Source organism: Protobothrops mucrosquamatus, unplaced genomic scaffold (genome assembly GCF_001527695.2).
Source record: "Protobothrops mucrosquamatus isolate PMUCROS unplaced genomic scaffold, P.Mucros_1.0 scaffold45, whole genome shotgun sequence".
NCBI classification, from domain to species: domain Eukaryota; kingdom Metazoa; phylum Chordata; class Lepidosauria; order Squamata; family Viperidae; genus Protobothrops; species Protobothrops mucrosquamatus.
In genome coordinates, this window is record NW_015386427.1 from 2,759,584 (window position 1) to 2,775,837 (window position 16,254).

Consider the following 16,254-nt stretch of genomic DNA (forward strand, 5'->3'; position numbering starts at 1 on the left):
GCCAAAGGCCTGGCGTGTCATTAAAAATGTCATAGCATGTCACTTGTGTAACATATATGTTCACCATCACAATCTTTTCTTCAGGTTAGCTGCACAAATATTTTCAGGGAAGATGATGTAGAATTCTTTTTAAATCTAGATTTGCTTTCCTTAGGAAAGATTTTCTAAAATAAAGTTTAAGGTTTTAAACTGGTAAGTGTTTCGTTCAGGAGCTGCTTAAGTTTGTATACTTTATATCCTCTTCTTTTTTTAAAACCATCTAAATGATAATCTCCATAAGATATTTGCAGAGTCTGTTTGTGCTAAATATACATATAGTCATTCTGCTCATGCACAGTTTATTTCTAAGCCCATACAAAAATGAAAGAAGTTAATTGGACTAGCTAAGAGAGAAAAGTAGACTTCCCAAGAGAGAAAAAGATTAGCTGTGGCTTTGATACATCTGATATAAAATCTTGTTGTTGTCATTTAATTTATGTTTACTAATATAGACTTAGATCATTTATATTTACAGGAAAAAATTGTTCATATTAGGTAGAGATCTGAAAATTTTACAAAACTCTAGAGGAAATATTTTATACTAACCTTAGTATACTAACCTTTATATGCTAATCTTATATTGTTTTGAGTCCTTCCACATGTATTGAGTATGGATTCATGTCCTAAAAAACTTCTAGAATTCACAGCCAAACGTAGCTTTGCCAGTGTGGCTAGGTTTGTAGAATTTAAATTCAAAACCTCTAAATGGTGGTAAATAGAGAAAGTCTGCTTTTAATAAACACATTCGTGAAAAACTATATCATAAGTCATCTTTAATTTGCAGCTATATATTTGCACAGTTATACTTTTACAAGGAAGGAAAGCCTATGCTATTATAGCCATAGGTATAACTTTCCTTAAGAGTCTGCTGAATTAGTGGACATTGAGTGAAAGCAGGTGATCTCATTCCTGCTCCTTTTTCAGGGTGGGAAATGTATATACAGGGAAGTAAAATGAATGGTTGAGCATAAAGGCTCTTTGAGTCATAGTTTACAAGGGACAGAAGTAGTGTCATGGTTGGTAGGTTGTTTCCTTCATCCTTGCAGAACAAGTTACCTACTCCTATAGATGAATGGGTGAACACAAATCATTGTTGCCCAAGGACCGATTAAGTTCTCATCTACTTAAACCAGATCATGTATTTGTTGTGAATGTAACATGATCAAGCTTAAAATCTATAACTTTAATAAAAGTTTTGAAAAAGATTGTGTTATATTCTGCAAGATTGCTTAGAGGTAATCTTTGTATTCAGCCATACTTTCACCTGAGCAATCATATACAAAGAAGTACGTCTCTTTTATGTAACTACAGTCAATCTAAAACAACAACAACACCAAAGCACAATCCAAAAATGTCACCCAGATTTGCTAAAAGGTTTAATGAATGGTCAGGTAGGGTTTGCATGAGTTCTCAGTTTCTAATCTGTGTACTGTACCAGTTTTAATAAGCAGAAAATAGCCCCAACTACTTTTCAAGCTTTTAAAGATAATTTGTTTATATGAAAGGTCTAAGACTTCAAGCAATCTTCTTCATCCATTCTATTCCTTAATTTCCGAGAAATCTTTCTTTGGCAATGACGTCTAGCTGTTACCTTTTTGACCAACTGCATTTTAGATGACTTCCTGCACCGTGCTGACTTTGAATGGTTCTATTAAGTTTAATGTGGGTAATTTTGCTTTAAATAAGGCATGTTCTTAAGTCATTATGTAAGAAGCAAACAGAAAATTTCCCCCTTTTCAGTTATCATTTAATAATTCAACATTGCTCTATATTATTGCTTTAGAATTATTGCTTTAGAATTTAATTAAAACAAACATGAAGATCATATATGTGCAGGGGAAAGGTTCAGCATTTATTTCTCAATAATAAATAAGGATAAGCACATAAATCTACTAGCGAACATTTTAAAGGTAGCTATGGAAATTAAATCAGCTCTTAGGTGTTAGCTTTTTAGCTGTTGTTGTGGATCTGAAAAGCTATCTTGGTGGTCCAGTGTATTTGATTAGCCTTATCACGTCTTGTATGTGTGGACAAGAGAAAGTATTTTCTAGAAAATGTTGGAATTGGGAGTATATTTTGCAAGGTAATGGGTTGCCTTCTTTTCATATTTGACAGAAAGATTTAGAGAAGGGAAAGATGCCTTTTTACCTCTTCCTGTCAAAACCAAGGCAATGGCCCTTTATATAATTTAAATTGTTACAGAAATAGAAGACCAAATTATATATTAATTTCATTCTGTTACTTGCCTTTTTCCCCCAAGAATGAGAATATTGTGACATGGCTTAATTTTTTCATATGGAAAACTAGGATAATAATCTTTAATACATTGCTGGGACAGGTTTTGCTAGATTAAGAAGTAGGAGTAGAATGGGGTGAATAGTTTATTTACTTATTTATTTTATTAAATTTTTATCCTGCTTTACTGTTTTTTTATAAATAACCCAACATATATAATATTTCTTCCTTCTCCTATTTTCTTCACAACAACAGTTTTGGGCTAAGAGAAGTGACCCAAGGAATTTAACCAACTTTCATGCATAAGAAGAGACTAGAATTCACAGTCTCCTGGTTTCTGGGTCAGCATGTTAACCACTATACCAAAGCGGCTCTTTGTTTGCCTCTTATCTTTTGTTGCTGAAGAAAAAAATGGTATTGTATTTCCAGTGTAGGCTATGTGTGTATGTGTGTGTGTGCCTATTAAGATGATGAGACATTTTAAGATGGTTAGATAGGAAAAGAAACTGTTCAACAAGTCTATTTGTGTGTCCAGTAGAAAAGATTGCATGTTTTAATATAACAGTCCATGATACCTTCCTCCTATATAGGAATCTAAATTTAAGAAACACGGTTGTGCAAAATCTATTGAGAACTGATATATGTCTTTGTGAACGTGCACTGGCAGTTGCTCAAAAATCTCCCCCCCCCCCCAAGCAGTAAGAAGAAAATGCAAAGAAAGAAGTTTTACTCCTGAGTATGGGAATTAATGAGACCAGGAAACAATCTGTTCCTTTTTTGCTTTTTAAGACTTCAAGCTTTTTTCCCTGTGTCTACCTGCTTTTTGATGTCGTAAAGAAGACTTTTTCATTGGTAGATTGAAATTACAGGCATGTACAATGATTCTTTAAAGAAGCAAAATGTCTTGAAGGGTCAAAAATATTTTTGGATATGATCAGTATGCTAAATCAAAGGATTACCATGTTTTGATGGGAACACAAGAACATTTTATTCACTTCTTTCTTCATTTATATCCTACCCATATGCTGACTTGCAACACCATAGCTAGGATTACAGGACATATCCTTCTGCTCAGATATTTGGAGCAAAAGCAGGACTTTCTAAGGGCTAGCATGTTGAATCAAAAAACCCTAAATTGTTTGAGATGTGACCATTTTTCTTTTATTCACAGATTTTTCCTTCTCTTTTTTTGTGCCCTGATAACAAATTTCTTCTTAATTTTCTTCTTCCAAATTTTGTGGCTTTACCCACTTCGATTGGTAACATGAGGATTCTTGACTGATTATGAATCACATAGTGTGGAATGATTTTGTTATAGTACTTACTAGGGACAATTATGTCTGTGATGATTTCCGAGAAGACAATTGGTGCCAGTTCAGAAATCATTGTCCTCTCTGCAAATAAGTGAACAGTTTTGCCTCTTTCAGTGAGATTGAAAAACAAACAGCAACAAAACAAGCACAAAGAAAAGCACTTCAGTACTGATGAAAGGATGAAAATATTTCTGAACTATCATGTAACCTCCAAGTTACAACATTTTATACTGCTTGTGCTTTGAATTAAAGTTTATAGTGCTTTATTTACTGCATGTTTATGGTTTCAAATAATTCCAAATGCCAAATCCCATTAGTGAGGAATTACCCAACCAATAATTTGGCATCCTCCAATTTGGCTTTGTTCAAAGCAGCCCTTTTCATGCAAAGTGAGATGAGAGAGTCTTTCCCAGCAGTGCACTGGGAAAAAAAATCTTTAACATTGTAAAGTTGGGCCATTTAGACCATCAAATCCAACCCTTTTATTCACTGCAGGCACCCAAACTCCAATAGATGACTATCTAGACTCCACTTAAACATGTTCAGTGAAAGGGAGTGCACTATAACTCTCAAGTTTCCTGTTGCAGCCTAACTCATACTTCTGAATATGAACTGTGTTTCCATTTAATTGTCAGTATAGATCAGTGATGGCAAACCTTTTAGAGACCGAGTGCCCGAAAACTGGCCCCGCTCCCATTCCACCCCCCTGCCCCGCCCCCACTCCGCCCCCTCATCCCCTGTCCCACCTGCCCACAGGGTCACTCACTGCATCCAGGGCCCGCTGTAGATCGCCCAGGCAGCCCAGCAGCGCTATGGCAGTCACACCCTCTGCCCGCGCCCTGCAGCATCAACTGTGCACGATGGGGTGTAAGGGCAGAGTCTTGTCTACGCTGCCTGGCTGCCATGTCCTTGGCTGCGCTGCTCCGTGTGGGCCACGCTCATGGGCGACTCTCCTTCAGTGGGGCTGCTGGAGAGGGGGTCGCGGGGGGAGGCGAGGCTGGGGAACGGCAACGGCACATGTGCCCACAGAGAAGGCTCCGAATGCCGCCTCTGACACCCGTGCCATAGGTTCGCCACCACCGGTATAGATGATGAAAACTGACTTTTCAGAATCTTCCTACATTGCATATAGTATAGGTTATATTTTCAATTATCTAGAATATTGCAAATATTTTATAAGAGAGCATTATTTTTTCCTAAAGCTTTTCTTTCTGCAACCCTGGCTGATACATCTAATTTGAGCATAGGAATTGAATCATCCCTAAAAGTGCATTAATTTTTTTAGATCAATAAAGGAGTTCCTAAGGACAGTGATGTATAAATTACAATTACGTTCTTGTGACCCTCACTGAAATACTATATAAAGATGGCCTCAGAGAAAAAAGGCACATCCTACTTAACAAAACCAGATTGTTACTGCTAGAAACAAAATTTCTATATACTATGCTCATAAAATGCATCAGAATCATAGATTAGAAGATGTTACCATTGTTATTCATAAATGAACTTTCAGAGCTGAAAATACTGTATATAATGTGAAGTTTAGAATAGAATAGAATATCTTTATTGTCATTAAATTAAATTAAGAAATTAGGTTTCTATCAGAAGAAGTAAATATGCTAGCTTATGCCCTGGAAACTATAACTATATTATTAATTATGCTACTGTAGCTCAGGACTACTGAAGAGTATAGATGATTGTCTTCATATTATCTGAATATTGCCTTAATTAAGTTCATTTTATTGTATTTTCAGTCAATGTAATTTCTTTCCCATCCTCTCCTACCCTTACTTCTTTTGCAGGATGTCTCCTCTGATGCTGCTGGAACACTAACTGCTGTTGAAGAAAGAAAGGAAAAGGTTCCAATGCCACATCTAAGTCATCTTGTAATCTTGACATCCAGCAACAGTCTCTATGGCTTGGCAGAGAGAGTGGTAGCCACAGAATCCTTGTATGTTAAGAATCCTCAACAGTGTTTCTTTCTGCTTCTTAAAATCAATTGCAAAAGATATTACAAATTAACTTAGGCATCTGTTAATAAGTAAAACTGCAGCAGGACAAAGTAAAGTCAGCCAACATCTTCCTGATCCACCTCACAAAAAGTCCCTATACCTGAAAGATACCAGAGATGGAGAATGTTAGCGTACAGCCACTTGTTTTTCAATTTGATTGAAAATGGCCCTTCAAGACCATTTAAAAGTTTACACCTGATCCAGAGCACAGTGGTGCACACCGTATTGGGTATCCATAGATTTGCCCATGTTAAACCTTTGTTGTGCAAGCTTCACTGGCTCCTAGTTTTCTACTGGGTGCAATTCAAGGTGCTGGTTATTGCCTTTGAAGGCCTATTTGGTATGGAACCCAGTTATTTGCAGGACTGCCTTTCTCTAAGATTATCCACTTGTTCTACTAGATCAGATAGGATGGGCATGTTTATGATCCCCTCCCTGAAATCTTGCCATCTAGTGGGACCTAAGATGGCTGCCTTTTTCATGGCAGCCCCTACCTTGTGAAATACCCTCCTGCCAGCGATTTGACAGCCCCCCTTCCTTTTAACCTTTCAAAGGGTGTTAAGATGTAGCTTTTTCAGCGAGGTGCTGGGATTGTAAAGGTAAAAGGCCTGGAAGGAAAGTAATATAATCTGCTGTGGGGCATCTCAAGGGAAATGACTACAGCACACGGTTTTTGTTTTTTTGCTTTATTGATTTATGATTGTGTTATGGTTTTTGTAAGCCCAGAGTTGGTTAAGATGGGCGGCCATATAAATGTTTTGAACAAGTAAGTAAGTAAGTAACTGTAGATATAGTATTGATAGGCATCCGTTCTGTAGGCCCATTATCTGTGAGGTGCAAAACAGTGAGACTTTGATCTTAGTAACTTTTCTGTATTAATTAATTAATTAAGCAAATTTATATAGCTACCCAATTCACACTTGGTGATTCAAGGCAACTTAAAAAAAATTAAAAATCCATCATATAATAAAACCCAATTTAAAAAACCCAACCCCACCCCACCTCTGTTTTGTTTTTTAGAGTATTTTTGGCTGAACAATTTGAGTTCCTCCAGTCCCATCTTGATGCTGTAATGCCTCCAGCCAAGAAGCCTTTTCTACAACAGTTCTATTCACAGGTCAGGATTCTGAATACAGTTATTTTTTTTTTGTAATTTTGAAAGCGTTATTTGTTGCTTTTGTAAACAAACACCTTCAGATGCCTAACAATAATTAGTGCCATTTACTTAATGCATTCTGGTTCTTAATGTAATTACTGCAATACCATTTGAAAAAAATGTTGTTTAACTTTGTGTTTCAGACAGTTTCAACAGCCAGTGAACTACGTAAACCTATATACTGGATTGTAGCTGCTAAAGCAATTGATTATGAACAGATGTTACTTCTGATGGCAAATGTGAAGTGGGATGTGAAAGAAATCATGTCACAACACAATATTTATGTCGATTCACTCTTAAAAGTAAGTATATTTTTAATTGCTTCACACTTAAATGTTCCTAACTAAGAGATAAGTTATTAATATAATAGCTTTGTTCCATGTTGAGAGCAATAAGTCCTTCCTTCAATAATTTGATTCCTTCAGTTTGCTTCGGTTCTTATCATAGCAAAAAAGTCACATTTTTGTCTATCCATGTTTAAATAATATATCAACATAAGGAAAGATTCTCACCAATGTTCAGTCTATGAATCTATACATCCTTAAGAGAGGTATTGTTAATTTTTTTAAATTAGAAGTACCAAGATATGGTCCCATATAATAGTATAGAGAAAAAGACATACCATACCAATTTCTACTGAAGTCAGTCTATTGCAGTTTCCTTTTTGACTGTCCATTTCAGCATAGGTTTCTATGAGTCTGTTAAAGAATTATTTGCATGCTTACTTAAAAGTCCTAATTGTGATTTTGATTACTGAAAAATAAATATGCATGTGTCTATAGTGTTTCTGTACCTTTCTGTTTGCATTGCTTGGCTAAAAGGCATGGACTTTAATTTGCCAAATAACCAGTGAAAGCTGGCTTTCTGTCTGCCGTATGTTCCTCCATTCATAATTTATAGTACCAAATAAGCTTTTATTCCCAGTGAATGTTTCCCCTGTTGTTTGCATGAATGTTCTGAGAGTTTCACACTAGGGTGGAGAATGCTGTGTGTATTCAACCCACTTCTGTATTCAACTGGAACATTGAAAGGAAGTTGTAGCTCTGTTAACATAAATATAAGTACAGTTTTCTACATAATCTGGGACATAAATAAAGGAGGATTTCAGGATATGTACTTGTCTGAATGATAGGTTTAGCTGCCTTTTTGATCTTTCAGTTGAAAGGTTGGAGAGAATAGAGAAGAAGATGATACGCTTGTCTGGTTTTCCATTATGTTTGAAGTCCTCTACATATTTAGACAAATCCATAAGGAAGAAGAAAGAGCTCACACCAAGAACTAAAATAATAATAAAATATCATTAGGTGAGAGTAGCTACAATATTATTTGGATTCCTATTACAAACACATGGCACCATAGCACACAAATTATCTAAAGCCCTTCAAAACATCTTAAATAAACTAAATGACCTATCAGCCCCAGAGGGGAAAAAACAGGAATTATCTAACAACATACAGTGTAAATTTGTAACAGCTACTGTATAGGGCAGACATATCAAACTTGCGACGTCACGTGATGTCGCAAGACATATTGGAGCTTTTTCTCCATTGCCGGCAATGAGGTGGGCGCGGTTTCCTTGTGATGCGTCCGGCCCGCAGGCCAGCAGTTTGACACCCGTGGTGTAGGGCAAACAGGCAGAAGACTAACAGAGTGTATCCATTAACACCAACTAGCAGAAGACCTGATGATAACTCCTTAATTTTACAACACATAAACAGACTCAACCATAGTTTCAGCTGGAAATTGTGAGCAACTTAAACCAAGCCAAGTCCAAAAACACTAGAGTATTCCTGGAAACCTAGCTCTCTGACAAATAGGCCATCAATGGGCACATAGACATAAACAACATATATATACCATTCAAAAGAGCCAGAAAAAATATAAAAAACCCCAACACCTCATCAGCAATCATATCCAGATGAGTAGAGATGAGCACCAAGATTAACATTAAACCAATAATCAAGAAACAAAAATACCTCAATCAAGGAACTAACAACAATAAACAACAACCCAATCAAAGAATCACCAAGATCACTCCCGCCAACACTGACAGGGCAAACCATTAAAATATAAAATGAGAACAAACCCACTCCCTACTACCACTGATGAAATTATCTAGTTTGGTAATGAAACATCTGCAAGAAAACAACCAAATTAAGAGTTCACCAAGGACCCCACAGTTCAACCCTGAACTACAAATAATCTATTCTATTGGATTCCTATTTATAATATAAAAATGGTTAGCAAATATAAATACACATTTTGCAAAATTTAATATGGGACAGTAGCTTTGAGATCAGATTGGATCTTACCCTATTGGTCTCTTCAAAAGCCATTAAATCCTGGCATTTTCAGGATCTGCCCTGTGATAATCAAGGCCTTCTGTAATGGGCTTGGATGTTCTAGCTATTTTTTAGGTTGCAATCATTTTGTTATTGTTCATATTTTAATATTGTATTTTCAGCAAAAAGCTTTAAGCCTTGTTGGATTAAGCAGCCATACACTGTGTCAGTGCATGCTCAGTCTTATTGTGCTGAGATAACCCAGGAGTAAACACAGTAAACAGTGGTCTATATTATATGGTGGTTTATCTTACAGTATCTACAATATCATACACCAGGAACAATATATATACACGTATTAATACAGCAGTCTCCAACATACAGCAGTTACAGCAGGAAAACAGAAGAGAGAGAACACAGCAGCAGAGCCTTCCCTTTTATACAAAGACTCTTAAAGGGACACAGACTCAACTGGCTCTTAAAGGGACATAGACTCTGCTGAATCATTTCCATCATTACATCATACACCTCATATTATACAAGCTGTTAAATTATTACCTTGATACACTGTAGTAAATAAATAGGTAAATAAACTATGAGCAACTCTAGGTCCGTAGAATTTGCATTTAACATCTTGATGCATTTGGTGTAGTCTACTTAGATGTAATTGATTTCATCAGTTATGTGACCAGGATGTTTCCATACACATATGATCAGCAGTTAATACATCATAAAACAATTTTTCTTCATGACCATTACTAACCTTATCTAGAAATAGATTAATTCAATGAGAACTGAGATACACAAAGAGATGATAGTATTTGGAGTCAGCCTTTTCAAACTTAGTCTTGAGGTGTATTGTAACTTCAACTCTTGAATCTAAAATATTGCTGTCAGGAATACAGGAAATTTTATTTCTTATAAATAAGAAGAGGAGCCAGTTGGGAAAAGCTGCTATAGAATGCCCATCAACTGTCTGTCAGTTCGTGTAATTTTTGTTTGTATGTTTGCATATTTTCTGATTAACTGTATTTTTATTGGCATTTACATTTCATCATCTTTTAATAATTTATACATTATATAAATTTTATATGATTTAGGAATTTGAACAGTTTAACAAGAGGATGAATGAAGTGTCAAAGAGAGTTCGTATTCCATTGCCAGTTTCAAATATTCTTTGGGAACACTGTATACGGTTAGCCAATAGAACAATTGTAGAAGGGTAAGTGCTATTTGGATAGTCTTTTTGAAATGAACATTAAACTCATGGTTGGACTTGTAAAGTTCTTTATTCATATAATGCATTCCTCCCCAAAATCCTATCTCTCTTTCTCTTCTAGTCTTATGATAATCATAACCTCCAGTTACCTAATGTTGCCCACCCTTGATCAAAAATATGGCATTGCAGACTTAATTAATTCGAGTGTAGTCTTGAGATAAGCGATATTAGAATTTTGTTCATTTTATAATTATAATATACTTGCAAACTGACTGCCATATGTCTTATGGGAACTTAAATTGCCGAATTCAGCTGAGCATAGAACTTGGATATATATGTAAAGATTTTATTTATTAGTGAATAACACTTCTATGCAGAGAAGAGCAGCTGTTGCAACCCCTTGGAGTAATTCTAATAGTATATTTTAGAATGCATGTTGATTAAAATGTTTAGATGCATTTCAAAAATCACTTCCTTGTATGTATGTTCAGAAGTAATAGCTGCCATTCTAACTAGTCCTCGAGTTACCATAGTAATTGAGCCTGGAAATATGGTCATAAGTTAGGATGCTTGTTAAGGGGATCATTGTGTGACCATGCTAATTAAACAACCTTGTTCGCTGTGGTTGTTAAATAGACATGGCAGTTGTTAAAGTACCCATTTTCTCCAATGAGTATTTTTTGCTGGAAATCAGAAGTAAACCATGGAAATAGGGAAAAATGCCAAAAATTGTGATGATGTGCAAATGGTTATACGTGCAAGCCACTTGCCAACTATTCAAAATGGGATCTCCTGGCTTCAAGTGGGGGGCAGCTGTCAGAGCTTCAAAACGGATCATAAGTAGCTCTGGGGAGGTCTGTTATAACTTCAAACAGTTGCTAAACACTGGCCATTTGTAGTAATCTTGAGTTCGTGGATAACCTTTTTGCTATTTCCTATTGTAATTCAACCACAATCTTCAGAAAATCAGAATTAAAGCACTGAACCAGACTTCTTATCTCTTGCTTATCTATCTAGTTATGCAAATGTCAAGAAGTGTAGCAATGAAGGTCGTGCTCTGATGCAATTGGATTTTCAACAGTTTTTAATGAAGCTGGAGAAACTCACAGATATTAGGCCTATTCCAGACAAGGAATTTGTGGAGACCTATATTAAAGCTTACTATTTGACTGAAAATGACATGGAACGTTGGATCAAGGAACACAGAGTAAGAACTGATTTTTAGGTTTTCTCATTGGATTGGATCTGGTGGGGGAGAAGATTATATTGATATGCTGTGAGCCCAAATAATTGGTTCTTTGCTAATATTTAAATATGAAAGAGACTCTCATGACTGTTCATTTTACTTTGTTAACTAAAAAGATCATACTCTGTACTGATGTGGTGCATCCATTGCCTGCTTGGCAGCCTTTTCAATTTGATTTTCTCTGTTGAACTTAATGGCCAACTTAATGGTGTTCTACAGCTGCTAAATTATGCCTAAATAGAAACATAGAAAACTGATGGCAGAAAAAAAGACATAGTGGTCCATCAAGTCTGCTTTTTGAATTTTTTTTGTTTTGTTTTCTTATTTAATTTTTTAATTTTTGTCAGATAATGGGATGACTTTATCCCAAGCATGTTTAAACTCAGTTACCTCATCTGGAAGTTGGTTCCAAGGTTCTTCTACTACTCTTTCTGTGAAGTAGATATTTTCTAACATTACCTTTGAACTTTCCTTCTGTCAGTTTGAGATTATGTCCCCTTGTTCTTGATTTTTGCTTAATATTGAAGTATATATAATATTGAAAATACTGGTCTTCTAGAATCTTATTCACATTCTTAATATATTTAAAGGTTTCAGTCATGTCCCCCCCTATCCTTTATGTCTTTCAAGCTGTACATATTCACTTTCTTCAATCTTTCCTGATAGGTTTTGTCCCGCCGAACTTGCACCATTTTTATTGCCGCCTCTGGACTCATTCAATCTAATTAGAATAGAATAGAGAATAGAATAGATCTGGAAAGGACCTTGGAGGCCTTCTAGTCCAGCCCCCTGCTCAAGCAGGAGAACCTATACCATCTCAGACAAGTGACTGTCTAGCCTCTTTTTAAAAATCTCCAATTATGGAGCGCCCACAGCTTCTGGAGACAGGTTGTTCCACTGGTTAATTGTCCCTCACTGTCAGGAAGTTTCTCCTTAATTCCAGGTTGCTTCTCTCTTTGATCAGATCTTATCATCTTTTTTTAAGAATTGGATACAATATTACAAATGGGCTCTGCCTAAAGCCTTATGTAGCAGGATTAGGACTTCCTTTTTTCTGCTGGGGATCCCTGTAGTGATGCATCCTGGAATTTTGTTTGCCCTCACAGCTGCCTGGCCACACTCATTTTGCAGTCATCTCCTATCAGTATACCTAAATCCTTTTCTTCTATTGTTCTGGCTAACATGGTACCCTTAATACTGTACCCTGCCAGAGAATTCTTTTTCCCCAAGTGCATGATCTTACATTTAGAAACATTAGTATGCAGTCTCCACATTTTGTTATGTGGTCAACAGAAAGTTATCCCCAAAAAATAGAAAATGTCCCCAGTACAATAGTTCCAGTAAAAAGATACATTAAGATGAACAATAATAACAAGAAATACAATGTTTTCCTCCCTGATAATGTGCTAAAATTGGAGCACTATAGCTGTCAGTTCATAAAAGTTTCTGGGTGATTAGATGATGCAACTAAGATGTTCTAGAAACAAAATATATTCTTTGAGCCAGAAATGTATTCAGCTTTTCTCATTTAGCAAGATATCCATAAGAAACTTTGTGCAAACACATTAATGCTCATCAATTAATAATCTAAAGAAAAATAATAAGCTTTAAATTTTGGTGATTATTGTTGGCAATTAAAAAAAAAACTTTGGGTAATAAAACCAAAAAAAACCTTTAGAGCCTTTGTTTTTTTTCCACTGCATTTCATCCACAAATTCTTCAGCCTGTTTCCAAACAAGTAATCAGTACCAGAACTTTAATAGTTCTCTTAAAAATTACTCTTTTTCTTCTTTTTTTCTTTTGGCTAATTTTGTCAGAGCATTTATGATTACTTGAGTTTGTAAACAATAAAGTTAAAATCTTACCTGGTTTTATCAGCAGAGTCTTGCAGCTGCTTATGATTGCAGTTGAACATACTTAAGTGATAATTCTGGATTGCTATCAGCCTAGTTAGATATTTACTTTTCTTGCTTCTCTTACTGTTTCACCTCAAAAAATCTGTTTGAAATAATCAAATGATCTTGCAATATTTAAGCGGCAAGATAGTGCCCTTTAAATAAGCAGTGGGTGTCATGGCACATCTTTAAAATTCTTTTTATAGGATTGAAATAATTCATTGTATACCTCACGGTCCGTTTCTTTTGATCAGATTCAGCATTGCTAATTTGTTCTCTAATCCAGGGGTCCTCAACCTTTCTGGGTTAGTGGCCCAGTGGGAAAGGGAGGGATAGGCACCTTTATGCGCGCATGCATACACAGACACACACAAATGTGGCTGCGTGTGTGTGCACGCAAACAAGCCTGGGAGCACATGCACTCCACAAATGGGCTTCTAGCACCGGCGCAAGGCTCACAGCTCGGCTAGCGCCGGTGCAAGGGGGGTAAGCATGCACACACATGCACTGGCCAGCCACTCCTACACGGCCCAGTGGCCAAGAGGCCGCAGCCCGGTAGTGGGCCGCGGCCCATAGGTTGGGGACCTCTGCGTCTAATCCGTTTGGCAGAACTAAATTGGAAATGTGAACAGAAGATTTATTGAAACTTTGTTTTTGTAGTACCTCTGAGTCGTAAGCCAATCTTACATGTTTTTCCATGAGGAGTGGAAAACAAATTTTAAGAATTTCATGCTGTCCAACATTTCACTAAAACTCTAAGCAGCTCCTATTCAAGCTGCTACCCTTGTACTGCTTTTTTTTTTCAGAGGTTTGTACCAAAAACAATACTCACCTCAGCCCTTGTTCAGTATTTCTTCCAAAATGGCAGTTTGGAGTGAAAAATATACTTTTTTGCTATAACAAGTGTTTTTTTCTTGGCACTTACATTCTGTTTGCTGGAAACTAAACTGTGATTTCTTTACTTTGGACAGGAATATTCCACCAAGCAACTGACCAATTTGGTGAATGTTTGTCTGGGAACGCACATCAACAAAAAAGCTAAGCAGAAACTATTAGCAGCTATTGATGACCTAGATAGGCCTAAAAGATAATTTAAAGACCATCCAGTCTTGTGAATTTTTTTGTGTGCCTGTGTTATTATTTGACCATGTGAAACATGAAGAAATAGCTCATGGAACTACAGGTGAAGTTTGGCTAAATGGAGAAAGTGGGCATCCTTTTCTGACTATCTCCAAAGACATTTGAAATCAGTGCGTGGTCTTCTCAGCCCTTCTACTCCCACTGCCACTTTGGCAGTATGCTTTCTTTCATGATGAGTTAAATTTGTGTTTGTATGTATGTGTGTGTTGTGTGCATGTTTGTGTATGCATATGTTTACACATACACACATAAAATCAGAATAAGAAAATAATAAGAAAGCTAAAATAATATATTTCATTGGTGGGTTTTTTGTTGGGGTTCTGAGGGGTTTTGGGATTTTTTGGTATTTTTTGTCTTTTTTTTTTTTTGCCAAAGGGTTCCTAGGTAGTTCTCTCTTCCATGCTGAGAAAATGGTATGAGTGAAAATAAAAAAGAAAATCTTGTATCGAGATTATGAATTGTGCATGTCCTTTAAAAATGTGCAATGCTTAATACTGTTAGTTGTTTTTTTTTTAAATACCTTTAAGTGCAAATTCATTTCAGAATGAATCCTATCTTGTAAAAGGAATTGACTAGGAATTATGGCAAAATAATAAACACTGAATACTAGGAAATGGTGCTTTGGAATCTGTTGTTGGCAGCTTATGCAATAGATCTGCTCCCATGGCATTCTGTTATAAGTGGGCTACATGAGATGAAAAGAGCAATTGACTCAATCTTATCACCAGATGTATTCACAAAATACCTCTGCAATAGAATTTTATCTGGATTTCAAATGTTGCTGAGTCTTCATTTTAAAGATAATAAAGGTAATTAATTTAATGCCTCCTTTGCCCCTCTTCTGAAACTATTTCATCTTCAAAAATGAGTAAAAGAGCCACAATCAAAATAGGATAATGCTCCTGAAAAATTCAATGATTGACTAGATGAAGGATTATCTCCTGAAAATCTCTTGTTTGCATGCTCTTAAAATTAAGGAGCTTCATTCTGTTTTTCATATAGCTTTTCTAACCTACAACTGAACTATAATTCTTATAACTACCACACACTGAAAAAACAAGATACAAAACTGGGGCTGGGGAATTTCTGGATGGAAATGATTGGTTGTAGGTACTGAATTTCTCTCAAATTCAAAATTTACTTCATTCTACTTAGAACAGTGTTTTTAAAATTTGGCAACATTATTTAATAATTCTTACTATCAGGAAAGTTCTTCTTAATTCCAGATTGGATCTCCCTTTGACAAGGTTCCACCCATTGCTTCATCTCAGGTGCTATGTAGAATAACTTCCAAGTGTTAGCAATTCTTCCCGGCCTCGTGTCATCTACAGATGGGAGTGTTCCTTCAATCCTCTCATTCAGGTCATTTATGAAAATATTAAAGACCACATGGCCCAGTTTTTAGCAGATTATTGTGTAACGTTATATATCTTCAAAATCATTTAGTTTGCTATAATATGAAATAAATCCTGTTTTATGTGAGGTGTTGCCTTAAACTTGTCAACAATTTCAAGCAGATGCTTATTTAGTAGTTTCCATGCTTCCAGTGGTCACATGGAAAATGTAAAAAATAAGTAAGACTAACTTGCTAGTGGAACGACTAACTTAATGGCTTTATTGTCCTACAACTCAAAGGAAAAGTGACTAGTAGAATAAATTTCTCCAGGCATTGTTTCATTCAAAGCATTTTTTTAAAAAAGCTATAACTCTTTGCATC

General features: G+C 36.0%; 1 protein-coding gene across 1 annotated transcript in view; it reads left to right on the plus strand.

Annotated features, from left to right (window-relative positions):
• The window catches only part of VPS50 (VPS50 subunit of EARP/GARPII complex), a 90,494-nt gene extending 75,343 nt beyond the window's left edge, over window positions 1-15,151 (plus strand). Inside the window, exons 23-28 of the mRNA XM_015811571.1 lie at window positions 5,390-5,538; window positions 6,620-6,716; window positions 6,899-7,057; window positions 10,138-10,259; window positions 11,274-11,463; window positions 14,369-15,151. Of these exons, the coding sequence (XP_015667057.1) occupies window positions 5,390-5,538; window positions 6,620-6,716; window positions 6,899-7,057; window positions 10,138-10,259; window positions 11,274-11,463; window positions 14,369-14,488 (837 nt within the window). The 3' untranslated portion in view covers window positions 14,489-15,151. The remainder of the gene's footprint in view (window positions 1-5,389; window positions 5,539-6,619; window positions 6,717-6,898; window positions 7,058-10,137; window positions 10,260-11,273; window positions 11,464-14,368) is intronic.
• The last annotated feature ends 1,103 nt before the right edge of the window (window positions 15,152-16,254 follow it).